The sequence below is a fragment of the Gavialis gangeticus genome, unplaced genomic scaffold, assembly GCF_001723915.1.
Source record: "Gavialis gangeticus isolate Ggan-Ray unplaced genomic scaffold, GavGan_comp1, whole genome shotgun sequence".
NCBI lineage: Eukaryota > Metazoa > Chordata > Crocodylia > Gavialidae > Gavialis > Gavialis gangeticus.
Genome location: NW_017728992.1, coordinates 66,213,199 through 66,225,321, shown reverse-complemented (window position 1 = coordinate 66,225,321; position 12,123 = coordinate 66,213,199). Strand labels below are relative to the sequence as shown.

The 12,123-nt window shown below is 41.1% G+C and overlaps 1 protein-coding gene across 2 annotated transcripts in view; it reads left to right on the top strand.

The window, feature by feature from the left end:
* The window catches only part of FAM65B (family with sequence similarity 65 member B), a 106,588-nt gene that overhangs the window by 45,277 nt on the left and 49,188 nt on the right, over window positions 1-12,123 (top strand). For both annotated transcript variants that reach the window (XM_019523816.1, XM_019523823.1), the window contains exon 2: window positions 11,222-11,348. In XM_019523816.1, the coding sequence (XP_019379361.1) occupies window positions 11,222-11,348 (127 nt within the window). The remainder of the gene's footprint in view (window positions 1-11,221; window positions 11,349-12,123) is intronic.

Sequence of the window (12,123 nt, the reverse complement as noted above, 5' to 3'; positions counted from 1 at the left end):
TAAAAGAACAGAAGTAGAGATACTATTGACTGGATTTTATATGCATACTAGGTTCAGCTGTCGGTTTAAAACAAATGTTGAATCTAAAAAATGAGGTCAGTTACTAAAAACCCATCTGTTGTCTCTGGGAGCCACTGAGTATCTGTAGAAACTGGTATTTTTATGGCAAAATAACTCATTTGCATTTCTCCCTCTGTATGTTTTGAGGATGTTAATGCGAAGTTAAGGAACACACAAGAGAATACCATAGCAATTTCTTCGAAAGCAAAGAAAGCAGATGGAAGAGTAGTTTATGCTTCTGTGACAAGGAAATATGGTATGTGTTGAACACTGATAAAAGGAACAATTAAGACAAGGGAACCCCAGGAAATAAGTTAATGATGGTCTTACACAAAACAGGGACAAATACTGCTTGCTTTATTAGTTGCAATTGTGCGTTAGTAAGACAGCAGGTGTAGCTATCTATGCAGGTGCTTTATATGAAGATATACTGTTAGGTTAAAAAGTCATAACAGTGAGCTAGCTTACTGTTATAATGATACAAATTAGGAGTAATTCTAGTAAAGTCAATAGAGTTATACTAGTATAAAGCGCATGTAAGAATTGGAGTCTAAAAATAGATCTGATTATCTTACTGTGTTGCCACTCGATTGGATTATTAAAGTGGAAATAATTTTACTTTCTGCTTCATGCATTTCACTCAGTTTGGGTAATGGGAACAGATCAAACAGCCAGAGCACAATGATAACTCTGACCCAGAGGCTGGACAATTAATTTTTGTTTTGAAGACATTAAAGAATAAAATGGTGGTTTTTTGCTGCTAATACTGAGTTTTGTGGAAAAAAATATTACTCAAAACAAAAATCTAGATTTTGTTTTTAAGCTACTCAGTACCACCACATCCCACTACGGGAAACGTGACAATGTTTCATCATTTCTTGTTACCTCAGGTATACAATACAGCTTTTGCTGTGAACTTGAGTAGAGTTATAAACATATAGGTGGTGTCCAGACGAGGGCGGTTGTACACTGCAGGATGTGGTGCTGCAGACACATCTGTGGTGCCACATACCACACATTCAGCTGTTATCTGTGCTGTAAAGGAGCAGCGTGGAGTGGGGGGGAGTTGACCCCTGGATAATATATATAATAACATAATATAATATATATAATATAATAAAAAATGCTGTGCAAAAAACGCTATGCAGTGCACGCGGGGACAGCATGTGCTGCTCAAAACCAGAGCTGCTTCTTGGCTGGCCAGAGCCACACTCCAGCTGCCAGCTAGGCTTGGAACGGCAGGATCGCTGCTGCTTCAACCCCAGGAGGCTCCCAGGACCCCAGATAAGGCTGCTGGGGCCAGCCCAATGCTGGCCCTAGCCACCCCTACCCCACCCAGGATAACCTGCCATGTGCCAGAGAGCACATGGCACAGGCATTTCCCAGAGACAACTAGCAGCAGCACAAGGTGTCCCACTGCAAGTTGTCCCCAGGGAACCAAACATCTATGCTTGTGTGGATGGGGCCATAGAGTGATTTATCAAGGGATGTCTGGTATTTTCCCAAAGGGACTCTGAAAAATCAAGTCCACTGTAATGAATTGTTTTGAAATATAAACACAAAGACAACCCCATTGTAACACTTTGACACAGAATATAGAAAACAAAAATAGAATGCAAGCCTTTAAGTAATTCACACTGGACGTGTCGACACATGCACATTTACTGTGTAGTAACCAAAATTTCTGTACAGTATTTTCATGTGTTTATACGTGCATGCCCTGCCCATACTGCTCAGTAAATATGGTGACTTGCGCCAAATGGTGCGTAAATTTGATACATGTATCATGCAAGTATCAGATTTACACCTGATTAGTAACTGCACAGTAATGCACATGTAGACACCTTACTGCACAGTAACATTGTGTGTGTGGACTGAGTTGGAATTAACTTTAGTCTCAAGTCAGTCCACACACAGTGTTAATGTGCTTTAATGCCTGCATGTGTAGACACCAGCATATTCCCACTAACTGCACAGTAAATTACTGAACAGTAAATTTAAGCTGGTGTAAATTCACATGTAGACACACCCACTGAATTGTAAGTATTTTCACTAGAATTAGAAATAAGGCCCAGAGCTTTATGGGTGGTAACTAAAGACATTCAGAGTGTCAATACGAAAGGCAGAGCCGAAGCCTGTGGTTTAACCTAAGACCCTTGTTGCTGTGGGAGATGGAGAATGTTGCTAGCAACTTACTCTTACTGGGAGGAGTAATGAAGCTGATATAATCAGCCTCCTACACCACCAGTCTGGATACAGCTCCAGCAGAGTCTGGAGGAATAAGCTCTCTCACTTTTAGTTTAATTTCTACAAAATATTGGTTATCCATTAACACTGCTGAAACCAAGTAGCCTCACAGGACTATCAGCCTATGAACTAATAAATACATATAGTAATCTCACAGCTCCTGTCAGCCAGGCACCACTCCATGTAGTTTTGAGATGCATGCTCATTAATGAATTCCTATACTGATATTTAGGGAGGTCTCCTTGGTTTAGATTCTGATGGACCAGATGCAAATGATCTGGTCCTGGCACCCAAGAATAGTTCATCAGATGGTGCTCACTTGCCCATGTAACTCCAGCAAATGTTGGATATTAGGACAAACTTTCTCACTAGGAAGGTGGTGAGGCATGGGAACAGGTTACATAGACAGATGATGGAATCTCCATCCTTGGAGGTTTTTAAGGCCCAGCTCGACAAAGCCTTGGCTGGGATGATCTAGTTGGGGATGGTCCTGCTTTGGGCAGAGGGTTGGACTAGATGATCTCCTGAGGTCCCTTCCAACCCTAATTTTCTATGATTCTATACATGTTATCCAGAAGAAGGGAGCCACATCTCAGTTATTAAAATCGCCATACAAGTGGTCCATCTGTTCCAGTACAAGACGTTTAGGAGGAAATTCAAGAGGCTGTTATGGCAATCCTTAGCCTCTGGGGAAAGAATCCTCTCTTAAGCCTCATAACACATGGCTGATTTTTGCCCTGACACAAGAAGGTCTCTACTGTTTCAAATACTTAACATTTTGGACATCCTTGTTTTCTGTACACTATTTAGGTAATTCTTGCATTAGTCATATTATAGAATAACTTTCTGAAACAGTCACCCAGAAAGCAGGCATCCATGCCTTCCAGGAGACTGATGAACCTCGCTGGGGTTGCTGGGCACCAACCCTGGGGCCCCGCACCCGTGCCGGGGCCCACTGAGCCACCCCCGGCCTGCCTGGCTCTGGAGGGGGACCATGCCGGTGGGCCAGGCTGGGCGGGAGTTCCAGGAGCCCGGGCCCCTGCCGCCTCAGCCTGGGCCAACCGCCTGTCACCGGGGTCGCTGGGCACCGACCCCAGGGCCCCGCACGCCTGCTGGGGCCTGCCGAGCCACCCCCGGCCTGCCTGGCTCCGGGGCAGGTCAGCGGGATGAAGCTGGAATTGTGCCCGGGCTCCTGGAACTCCCGCCCAGCCTGGCCCGCTGGCGTGGTCCCCTTCGGAGCGCCGGGTTGACATCCACTTGTGGAGGGCTTCCCAGGCCCCTGCTGCCTCGGCCCGAGCCTGCCGCCTGCCTCAGGGGTCCAAAAACACTCGCCCTTATAAATCTCCATGAACGTTTCCTAGAAATATTGTGGATGTGGCATCTGTCCCCGTCCCCGGGACGAACCACCAAAAGTGTCCGCCCTCCTGGATCGAAGGGTCAGATGCCGCGTTCAAAAACGACCTCATACGGACTTTCAGGCTGCGCCAGCTCGAAATTTTTCTAAGTCACCATAAATACCTGGCAGTTCACATATACCATCTTGGGGATACTGACCAAGCTGGCAGTAAGTTTCTAGTGTGCTTCAAGGAAGTTAGAGGGGAGAAGATGGAAAGTTGCTGTACTAGAGCAGTTAAGGTCTTAGACCACAAATACCACAGTTAGCTGAGTGCATACAATTTAGATGTAGGTCTAAATAATGTTATTTGATATATTGGTGCAATAGAAAAAGAATTGGATTTGGATAGTGGAGAGGAGCATGTGGCTCCTAGGTGATAATCAATTTATTTGTTTTTACCAGATGCAGCTTTCTAAGAAGAGTTCTATGGCATGGAATTTTACATTTTGAATCTTGCAAATTAGCCAGACCATAAGCATCAGCATAAATGAAGCAGAGCCTTTTGATTCATTATATTCAAGAGGGAGACACCAATACATTCCTCTGAAATCTTTTTATCAAGTTGGCCACTAAGAGCAGTTTTTAGCATGCAAATAGAACCAATTTATTTGTGTTCTGGGATTATTTTAAACACGGTTAATCATTCTAGTGAACTCCCCTAGTCTGTCACAACCTGGAGATAGTGTCTTCTATGCCATGCTATGCATCATCATAAAACTTTAATTGGATGTAGGGCAAAAGACACCTTTCTACAGTCAAAGTATTTCTTGGTACAGAGACTTTCTCTTCCTATATACAGATTATACAGTTCCTAGGACAACTGCACCCTAATGCTAACAGGGGCTGCTGGATATAACACAAGCAAATCATAAAATAATTAGTAAGCAAGTCACAATGTAAACAAAATCTGAATGCCTTGCATTCAAAAGCTTGTCTAATTTTATCCCAGCTACACAGTTGGTCTAATAAAAGACATCACCCAAAATTCCTTGCCTCTAACAAAATCTCAGAAGCTTCAAGATTGTTTTAAAGAAATATGGTCTTTAAGATCTTTTTTGCTTCTACGTTTGGTGAAAATAATAAAATATACTATTATGTTTGAAGAAAGATATCAGTCTTATGTTCTATTTCTACTTTTAAAAAGAGCTGGGCTCCAGGGATTATCCCTAGGTATTGATTTTGCCTGCGTCATAGGTACATGTAACGTACAGCTGTTACATTTAGATCAACCTACGGTCAGGTTGATTTAAGTGCTCATCTGTGCAGGTTCTCAGAAGTGTTAAATATGGAAAAAAAATGGCTGACCCAATCTAAGCTGGTTCACCTGAGAAGGTGACCCAATCTACTGAATGCTTACATGTGTCTGGAGAACAGCCCTGGAGCTGGGGAAACACAGCCACCCATCCCAGCCCTGGGGCTGTGCTCTTCCAACCCCCCTCTCCTGACCCTGATTGGGCTATTTTTAGTTCCCCAGTCTTCCCTTCCCCAGATGGACAATTCCCCCTTGTGGATTCACCAACCTCTCGTCCCCCCATCAAAGACCCATGAGCCGTCACCCAATCTTGCCAACCCACACCAGACCAGCTAGGGTCCCCTCAATCCCACCAACCTCACCTCACCTCACCTCCCACCCTGAGTTACTTATTCCGGGTTCCTTGCACAGCTCCTAGCACCCAACTAATGGCTACACATGTTGCTCCCCTTCTACGTTCATGCAGCTTAAATTAAGCCATGTGAACATAGAACTGGCGAGGCAAACAGCTATACTGTACACACCCCCTGTCTGTTCACAATCTAGCAGTACAATAGTAATTGACAGGCAAGCAGGGTGCATAACATACCCCTGGTGCTGCTTAAAGGGTGCCAACATACAGCCAGGGGTGGGGCTCCTCCCTTAAAATGTGGCTGCACTAAACAACAACAGTCATTGAAATAGGTCATGCGGAAAGCAAAAAGAAAAGGGTACAAATATAGTCGGATTGTATCATGGGTCAGATGGAGTGAACACGTTTATAGCTATTTCCCACTATTTATCTAGGCCTAAGTAAAGGCTAGTTATCTAATATTTTGGCTTTTTAGAAGACGAAACCCTATTCATAATGATTGCAAAAGGAGTTGAAAAGGAGAGATAATATACCCTCCAAGCCCTTCTCTTCTAATTAGCTTAGACCCCATTGCTTCATCTCTGTTCCCAGAATGAAAGGAGAGATGGAGATTTGATTTCCCCTAGGGAAAGAGACATTGTCAATTATCTGCAGTTTCCTAGCCTAAGCTGTCACTGAAAGGGAAAAAAGGAATACTACTCCAATTTCCCTCTGCGTTCACACTGTGCTGATCTACAAATCATATCACTGCTGCACAATCAGTGTAGGCAATACTAATTATGTTAATTATGCCCATCCAGGGTGAATGTTAATATTAACATTAAGAAGATCATTGTTTTAAGCTCAAATGCCAGTAATTTAAGGACATGAAGTGATCTATAGCCATTACAGAATCCATAAACTTCAATAGCATTTAGAATTAATTCTACTGTCAAAATATGCTGTATATAAAGGCAAGGAAATGCATCTCGTATCTAAACTATATTAGTATCATATCAGGTAACTATTAAAATGTGGAATTAGGAACTCAAACATCACGTTAGAAAATAAACTGAATCCCCTTAGGGTTTCTTCCAATCAGCAGCATAATTAAGGAGAGGGACAGCCACAGCACCAACCCTGGCAGTGATTTGGGCCGGGGGGCACAAAAATATCTGCTGCTGGCAGCTGGCTCAGCTGCTGTCCCATGTGCTGCTGCCACCTAGGGTGTAGAACTGCCTAATTACATTTCTGCTTCTGATAAATGTTTGTCCCTACAGGATTCAACATAAGTCCATAGATTTGTCCAAGTAAAGACCTGAGGGCTGGGCTTTATAGCAATTGTTTTAAGGAGGGTGTGCAGGTTCCAGTGCTATCCATAACCACAAATGTGGTTTAAATTGACCAAATATGAAGAGAGAATTTACTGGTTAATTGTCCTTGTATGTTTTCTCTACCTGATTAGTCCCCCTGTTTCTAGAGGTTTCATTGTCCATTCAGAACTGTACTTTTTGGGACATGCTTTTAGTTCCTTTGAAGAGACAAAACTCTCATAGGCTTAAAATGGGAACAGAAAGCTCCTGGCCTTCCATCACCTAACCTAAACGTTGAACTTACAGGAATTTAAATACCAGGCAGACACAAAACTTCCCCTCACTGGAGATCCAAAGACCATCAGAAGCTGCAGGTTTATGCTTCTTTGTTTACATGCCTTAAAATTTGCTATTACATGATTGCCACGTAGTCAGCAAGTGGCTGTCTTATTAAGTCTAGAGATAGCCTGAGTAAAGAAAGTTATTATCTGCTAAGCAAATATCAATGACTGATTTAACATATTTACTGTATATAAGTCAGTCTAGAAAAGATTAGTTTGGGAGAGTTTTTTAAACAATTATGTAATGAATGCTTATTATCCAATATATACTTGTTAATCCTAAAAATCCAAAGCAATCAACCGATATGCAACCTATCTACAACAACTGACTAAATACACCTAAGCTAAGCGGCTGCTATTGGCTGCTAAGGGACTATGTATGAGTATATAGGCAGTCTTGGCAGTATTTGAGCTTTGGGCGTCATTTAGATGTGAAGCATTGATCAGATTAAAAAAACACAACCCTGCAAGTATAACACTGAAATCTAATTCGATTTTGCAACCTAAGGAGTTAATCAGAGGAACAAAACCTATCTATTTAACAGTGTCAGTCAAAGGCTTGCATTTGAAGCTCAGACGCTAGGAAGAAAAGAATTCCCCCCTCCTACCCTTAAAAAAATGGGAGCATCATAAATGATAAAAAAGGAGGTGTCAAATATTATCTCAGTGTATATTAGTACAGACTGATGATACAGAGGTTTCATCTTAAAATGCAAATTCGTCCTGAAAATTGACTAAATTAATGGAATTGTGGTGTTCTGTGTTCATTGGCTCTTAGTTGCTTCCATTTCTAATTTTATCTATCCAGAAATAAAACATTTTCTCTAACTGCCAGCCCAGTAAGTGGTATTCTTTCCATTTCATGCAAATGGAAAGAATACACAACAGAAGTAGACCAAAAGAGGTCTTAATATAAAAAAAACCCATCCATTTCATTTGCTCTGCACTTCAGGTTGATTTTATGAGTAGCTAATAAAGCAGCATAAAACATTAGGAGTAGAGTTTATCAAAATATTTATAACAAAAACATTTTTAAAAAAACACTCTCTGAAAGCAATTTTTCTTTAAATTTCCCATTTACTGATAAAAGCAGAAAACATTTACATGTGAGTGAATGTTTTAAATGCATACAAGTTTACACGCAAACGCAAAGTGTTTTGATTAAGACAAATACATATGTAATATAAGGTGTGATTTTATAAGCATCTTACTGCTTCATGTGTTTAACAAGGACGTGTTAGAATGTTATATTTTCTTGCATACAACCTTTTTCCTCAAAAATAGCTGCTGGAAATTGGAGTGTGCATTAGATGCAAGAAACACAGTAAGAGCAGTTTCTGCTGCTTACTGGGTGAAACCCAAAGTAAAATCTGCTGGGATCAATGGGGAGCAGCTCCCTAGCTGCTGGTACTCAATTACTTACTGCAAGGAAAGATCTTCTTTTCTTCATTTTCCCTTTCAAAAATAAGGTGTGTGTTATATACACACCCTGGAATATGTGAGAAGATATGGTTTAGTATTATTTTGGAGTGTTTTGGTCCATTGAAAGGAGTTTGGAATTTGAAGCAACTGACCGTATGCAGCCAAAGCCATCATGATTAAAGTTTGTTTGCATTCCATGTATTTGCCTGCAGAACATTTGATGCTACTATAGATGAACCTTATATGACTGTCAGTGTTGTTTAGTTTTACCTTCACAACGTCTCTACAAACTGTCCGGGAATGCATTAATCATCATGTCAACTAGGCAAACATTGAACAATTATTCGTGATTTTCTTCTTGGCATTCTGGGCCTGTTTTTGAAACAATGCAAATTGGAGTATGACACACACATTTTAAAGTCATTTGAGAAAATAGAGAAAACTTTCTGGAATCTGATGGTTCCTATTTTAAGTATTTGTTTTTCAGTTGAATTTGAACTGTTTGACCCAGACTGTAAGCAGTGGTACACATAAATGCTCTATCCTGTATGGTGCTGAGGAGCTGCTGCCAGATACTGTGTCTCATCAAGTCAAAGCTGACAAACAGTAATGCAGAGGAGGTTCTCAGTGCCTTGAAGAATTGGGTCCTAACCTAAAAAGATTTTGGCCCCAGATGCTGTGATGTAATGCTAGTCTCAACAGCTATGCATGGAATACACTGAAGCCAGCATAATATTTTTCAAAAATTGATTCTTACCATTACTTACATCTGAGCTTAATAGCAGCATGCCACAGGCCTTAGGAAATGTTGCTGATAAAAGATTTTATGAAGATTTTATAGCTATGTAACAGCTGAGCGGAAGGCATCCATAGAAGCACTACAGTTTGAGAGAAGGGCTGGCACAAAGTATTGCAAGTTTAGCATTCCTAGGATGTTGCACTTAAACACTATTAATTTTTGTTCTTGCATATTCCTTGCACACATTTGGAAATTTGGCTGATGAACTGTAATGAGCATAATGCCTCATATATATTTGCCTATCAAGGGGACATATTGTGCATTACAAAAGGTATTTTTTCCATTGTAAGGCAGAAGGCTTCTGGCTCTCCCTTTCAGACAAAAGGCATACAAGATTCATTCAGAGCTGCTTAAACCTTTTTATAACAGATCATAATTACCTAGAAGTTATGACAGAAATTAAACCAAGACACTCCCTGAGGTAATCACAAGGGCAACATGACAGAAAGCCAGGCTCGCTTCTCTTGTGGGTTGTCTGTAAGTGTGGGAACTTAGTCTTGAGGCACACAGGTTAGTGCTACTGTGGTTGGATCGCACACAAGTTTGCAGGCTACCAATAGCGGTAACAATTTTGGGGATAGAAATATATTTGACAGAACTGTAAAAACATTTTTAAAAGCATCTCTTCTCACTGAATAGAATTGTCACTGAAACTGAAGCATCACCAGAAGCTACAACATTTAACAACCTCTTTAAAGACTTTTTAGCTATTTTACAGCTACACTGCAAATTAGAACAGAGCTGCAGGTAACAATTAAAAAATATAATTAGCTTACTTCACCCAGTGCACTTGAAGTACATTAAGGATACAACTACTCCATAGCTGAATTGTTTATTTTTAATAAATGCATTTAGCGCATATTAATGGCCCTAGATCACCTGCCTGATAACGATGTCGGGTGAACCTTGCTCTTGTGCTTTAATGTTGTTGGGCATCTCTAAGGGTCAGAAACTGGTTTAATCGTTCTCCTTGTCCATTCAGTGCTTGCAGGTCTGCTGAGTTTGCCAGTTACGATGATATTTTTTTTATGGGGGTAACTATTCACTAGGAAAATGAACTGAACCATCTGTAGCTCATTTAACTTAGGCTTCTGAGTGGTATATTCAGCTTTCTTCCACTGAAAACAGCTGGGATGGTTTGAAGAACTGCCACAGAAAGTCTCTTTCATCACTGCTGAGGAGTCCCCTTAAATATATGAAATGTGGATCGTATGCTGCTTGGACTTCACTTGCCCTTCCTTATAAATGCACAGAGCATCCCTTTCCATTCACATCAAAAAACTGCTGCACATGCATCTACAACCTCTTTTCTGTCTCCCCCAACTCATTCCCCAGCAGTAAGTAGCAGATACCTAGAAGGTGAAAAAGATGAGAGAACATGTTTATGACCTTGAATTTGAACGAACCTTCATCATTTTCCTGTTAGCACTACTTATTACTTAGCTCTTTGTATATACATTAATCAAGCCTTATGGCATCCCCGGGAGACAGTAAGCTTATAGTCACATTTTACAGATGGAGAAACGAGCAAAGCTGGTGGAGGGAGATATCTTTAAAGTCACTGGAGAAATCTATATCAGAGTTAGGAGCAGAAGACTGTGGCTTTTCTAATCTAGTGCTATGACATTTAGGCTATGCTTCTCTCATTAGCTCATTTCCCTCCCTTACAATTTAATTTTTGAATGAGTTGCTTTGGAGCTTTTTAATAATGTAATCCTGGAATTCAAGGCAAAAATGTCCAGAAGTACAAATGGTAAGATTTCTGGCCTGAGGGTATTGTTTAGTAGTATGAAGAAATCAACTGCTAAGCAATCTTTTCTATTTTCCATGAGAACAGGAGAGGGATGGCTTTGCAGGCATTCTTGTTCTTGTTCAGAAAACTGAGCAGTTGATCTAAACAGACTTGAAATAGAGAGCTAGGCTTGTAAACATCTAATCATCCCATGACTCACATCACCTTGTGGGATTCCTTTTGCTTTTTATTACTTCTGATGAATGCCTTTCAGTTGCTGCCTGTAACTCACCATTGTCACTGACTTTCTTTTGCTATTATCTTACAGGAATATCTTCCAGGCTCCCGGAAATCATGTCAGTAGGATCGCAATCATTCTCCCCTGGAGGCCCCAATGGGATCATTAGAAGTCAGTCCTTTGCTGGCTTCAGTGGTCTGCAAGAAAGACGCTCTAGGCAAGTATTGACTGAGGGAAATCTTTGGAGCTTGGGACAAAAGGAGGATTTGCTTTCTGCTGTTAAGAGGTGAATCTAGTGTGGCATAGGTCAGAAATCTTTTCCTATTCTCTGTGCAGCTAAGATTTGTGAGCCGCTATATGCCTTGATTATCATGAGCCCTATTAATATTGGGTGCTCTCCCTGGCCTCAACCTCAGAAAAGTTTTGCTGACATCTTAAAGAATAGGTTTTAATTCATTACATTCATGTAATCTTTTCAATATGCAGACTGTCCAGAGAAGAGATGGTTTCCACATCTCTAATTCAGTATCATATAAAAGGCAAAAAGACACCTTTCTCTCAGTTAAACTGCTATCAAGTCAAAGCCATGGAGCTATTGCAAATTGATACCAGTAATAAAGCAGATTTGGCCCCAAAATCTCTCTTTACCCTGGACTTTTGCCTGCAACTGCTAGAGTATGGTTTGGGCTTGGAATGAGACTTTCATTGTGAAAACCAGTTCCTAACTTCTTTTGAATCTAATAGGTACATTTGAGTTAACTTATGTAAAATCCAAGGGCACCTATACATGTGCCCAATGCCTGCTCCAACATGCACCAATTAAAATATGTTGAAGCAGACGCGACTGAGTCTGCTGGAGTGTGCTAACTAGTATAACCCGGGTGGTACTCCAAGAGGTACCCCCTCTCCAATTGAAGGGATCAAAGCAGGTGCACAAGCACTGTGGGAAGTGTAGGGACTCTCCTCCCCCTATAGAGCAGAGCCAGACCACC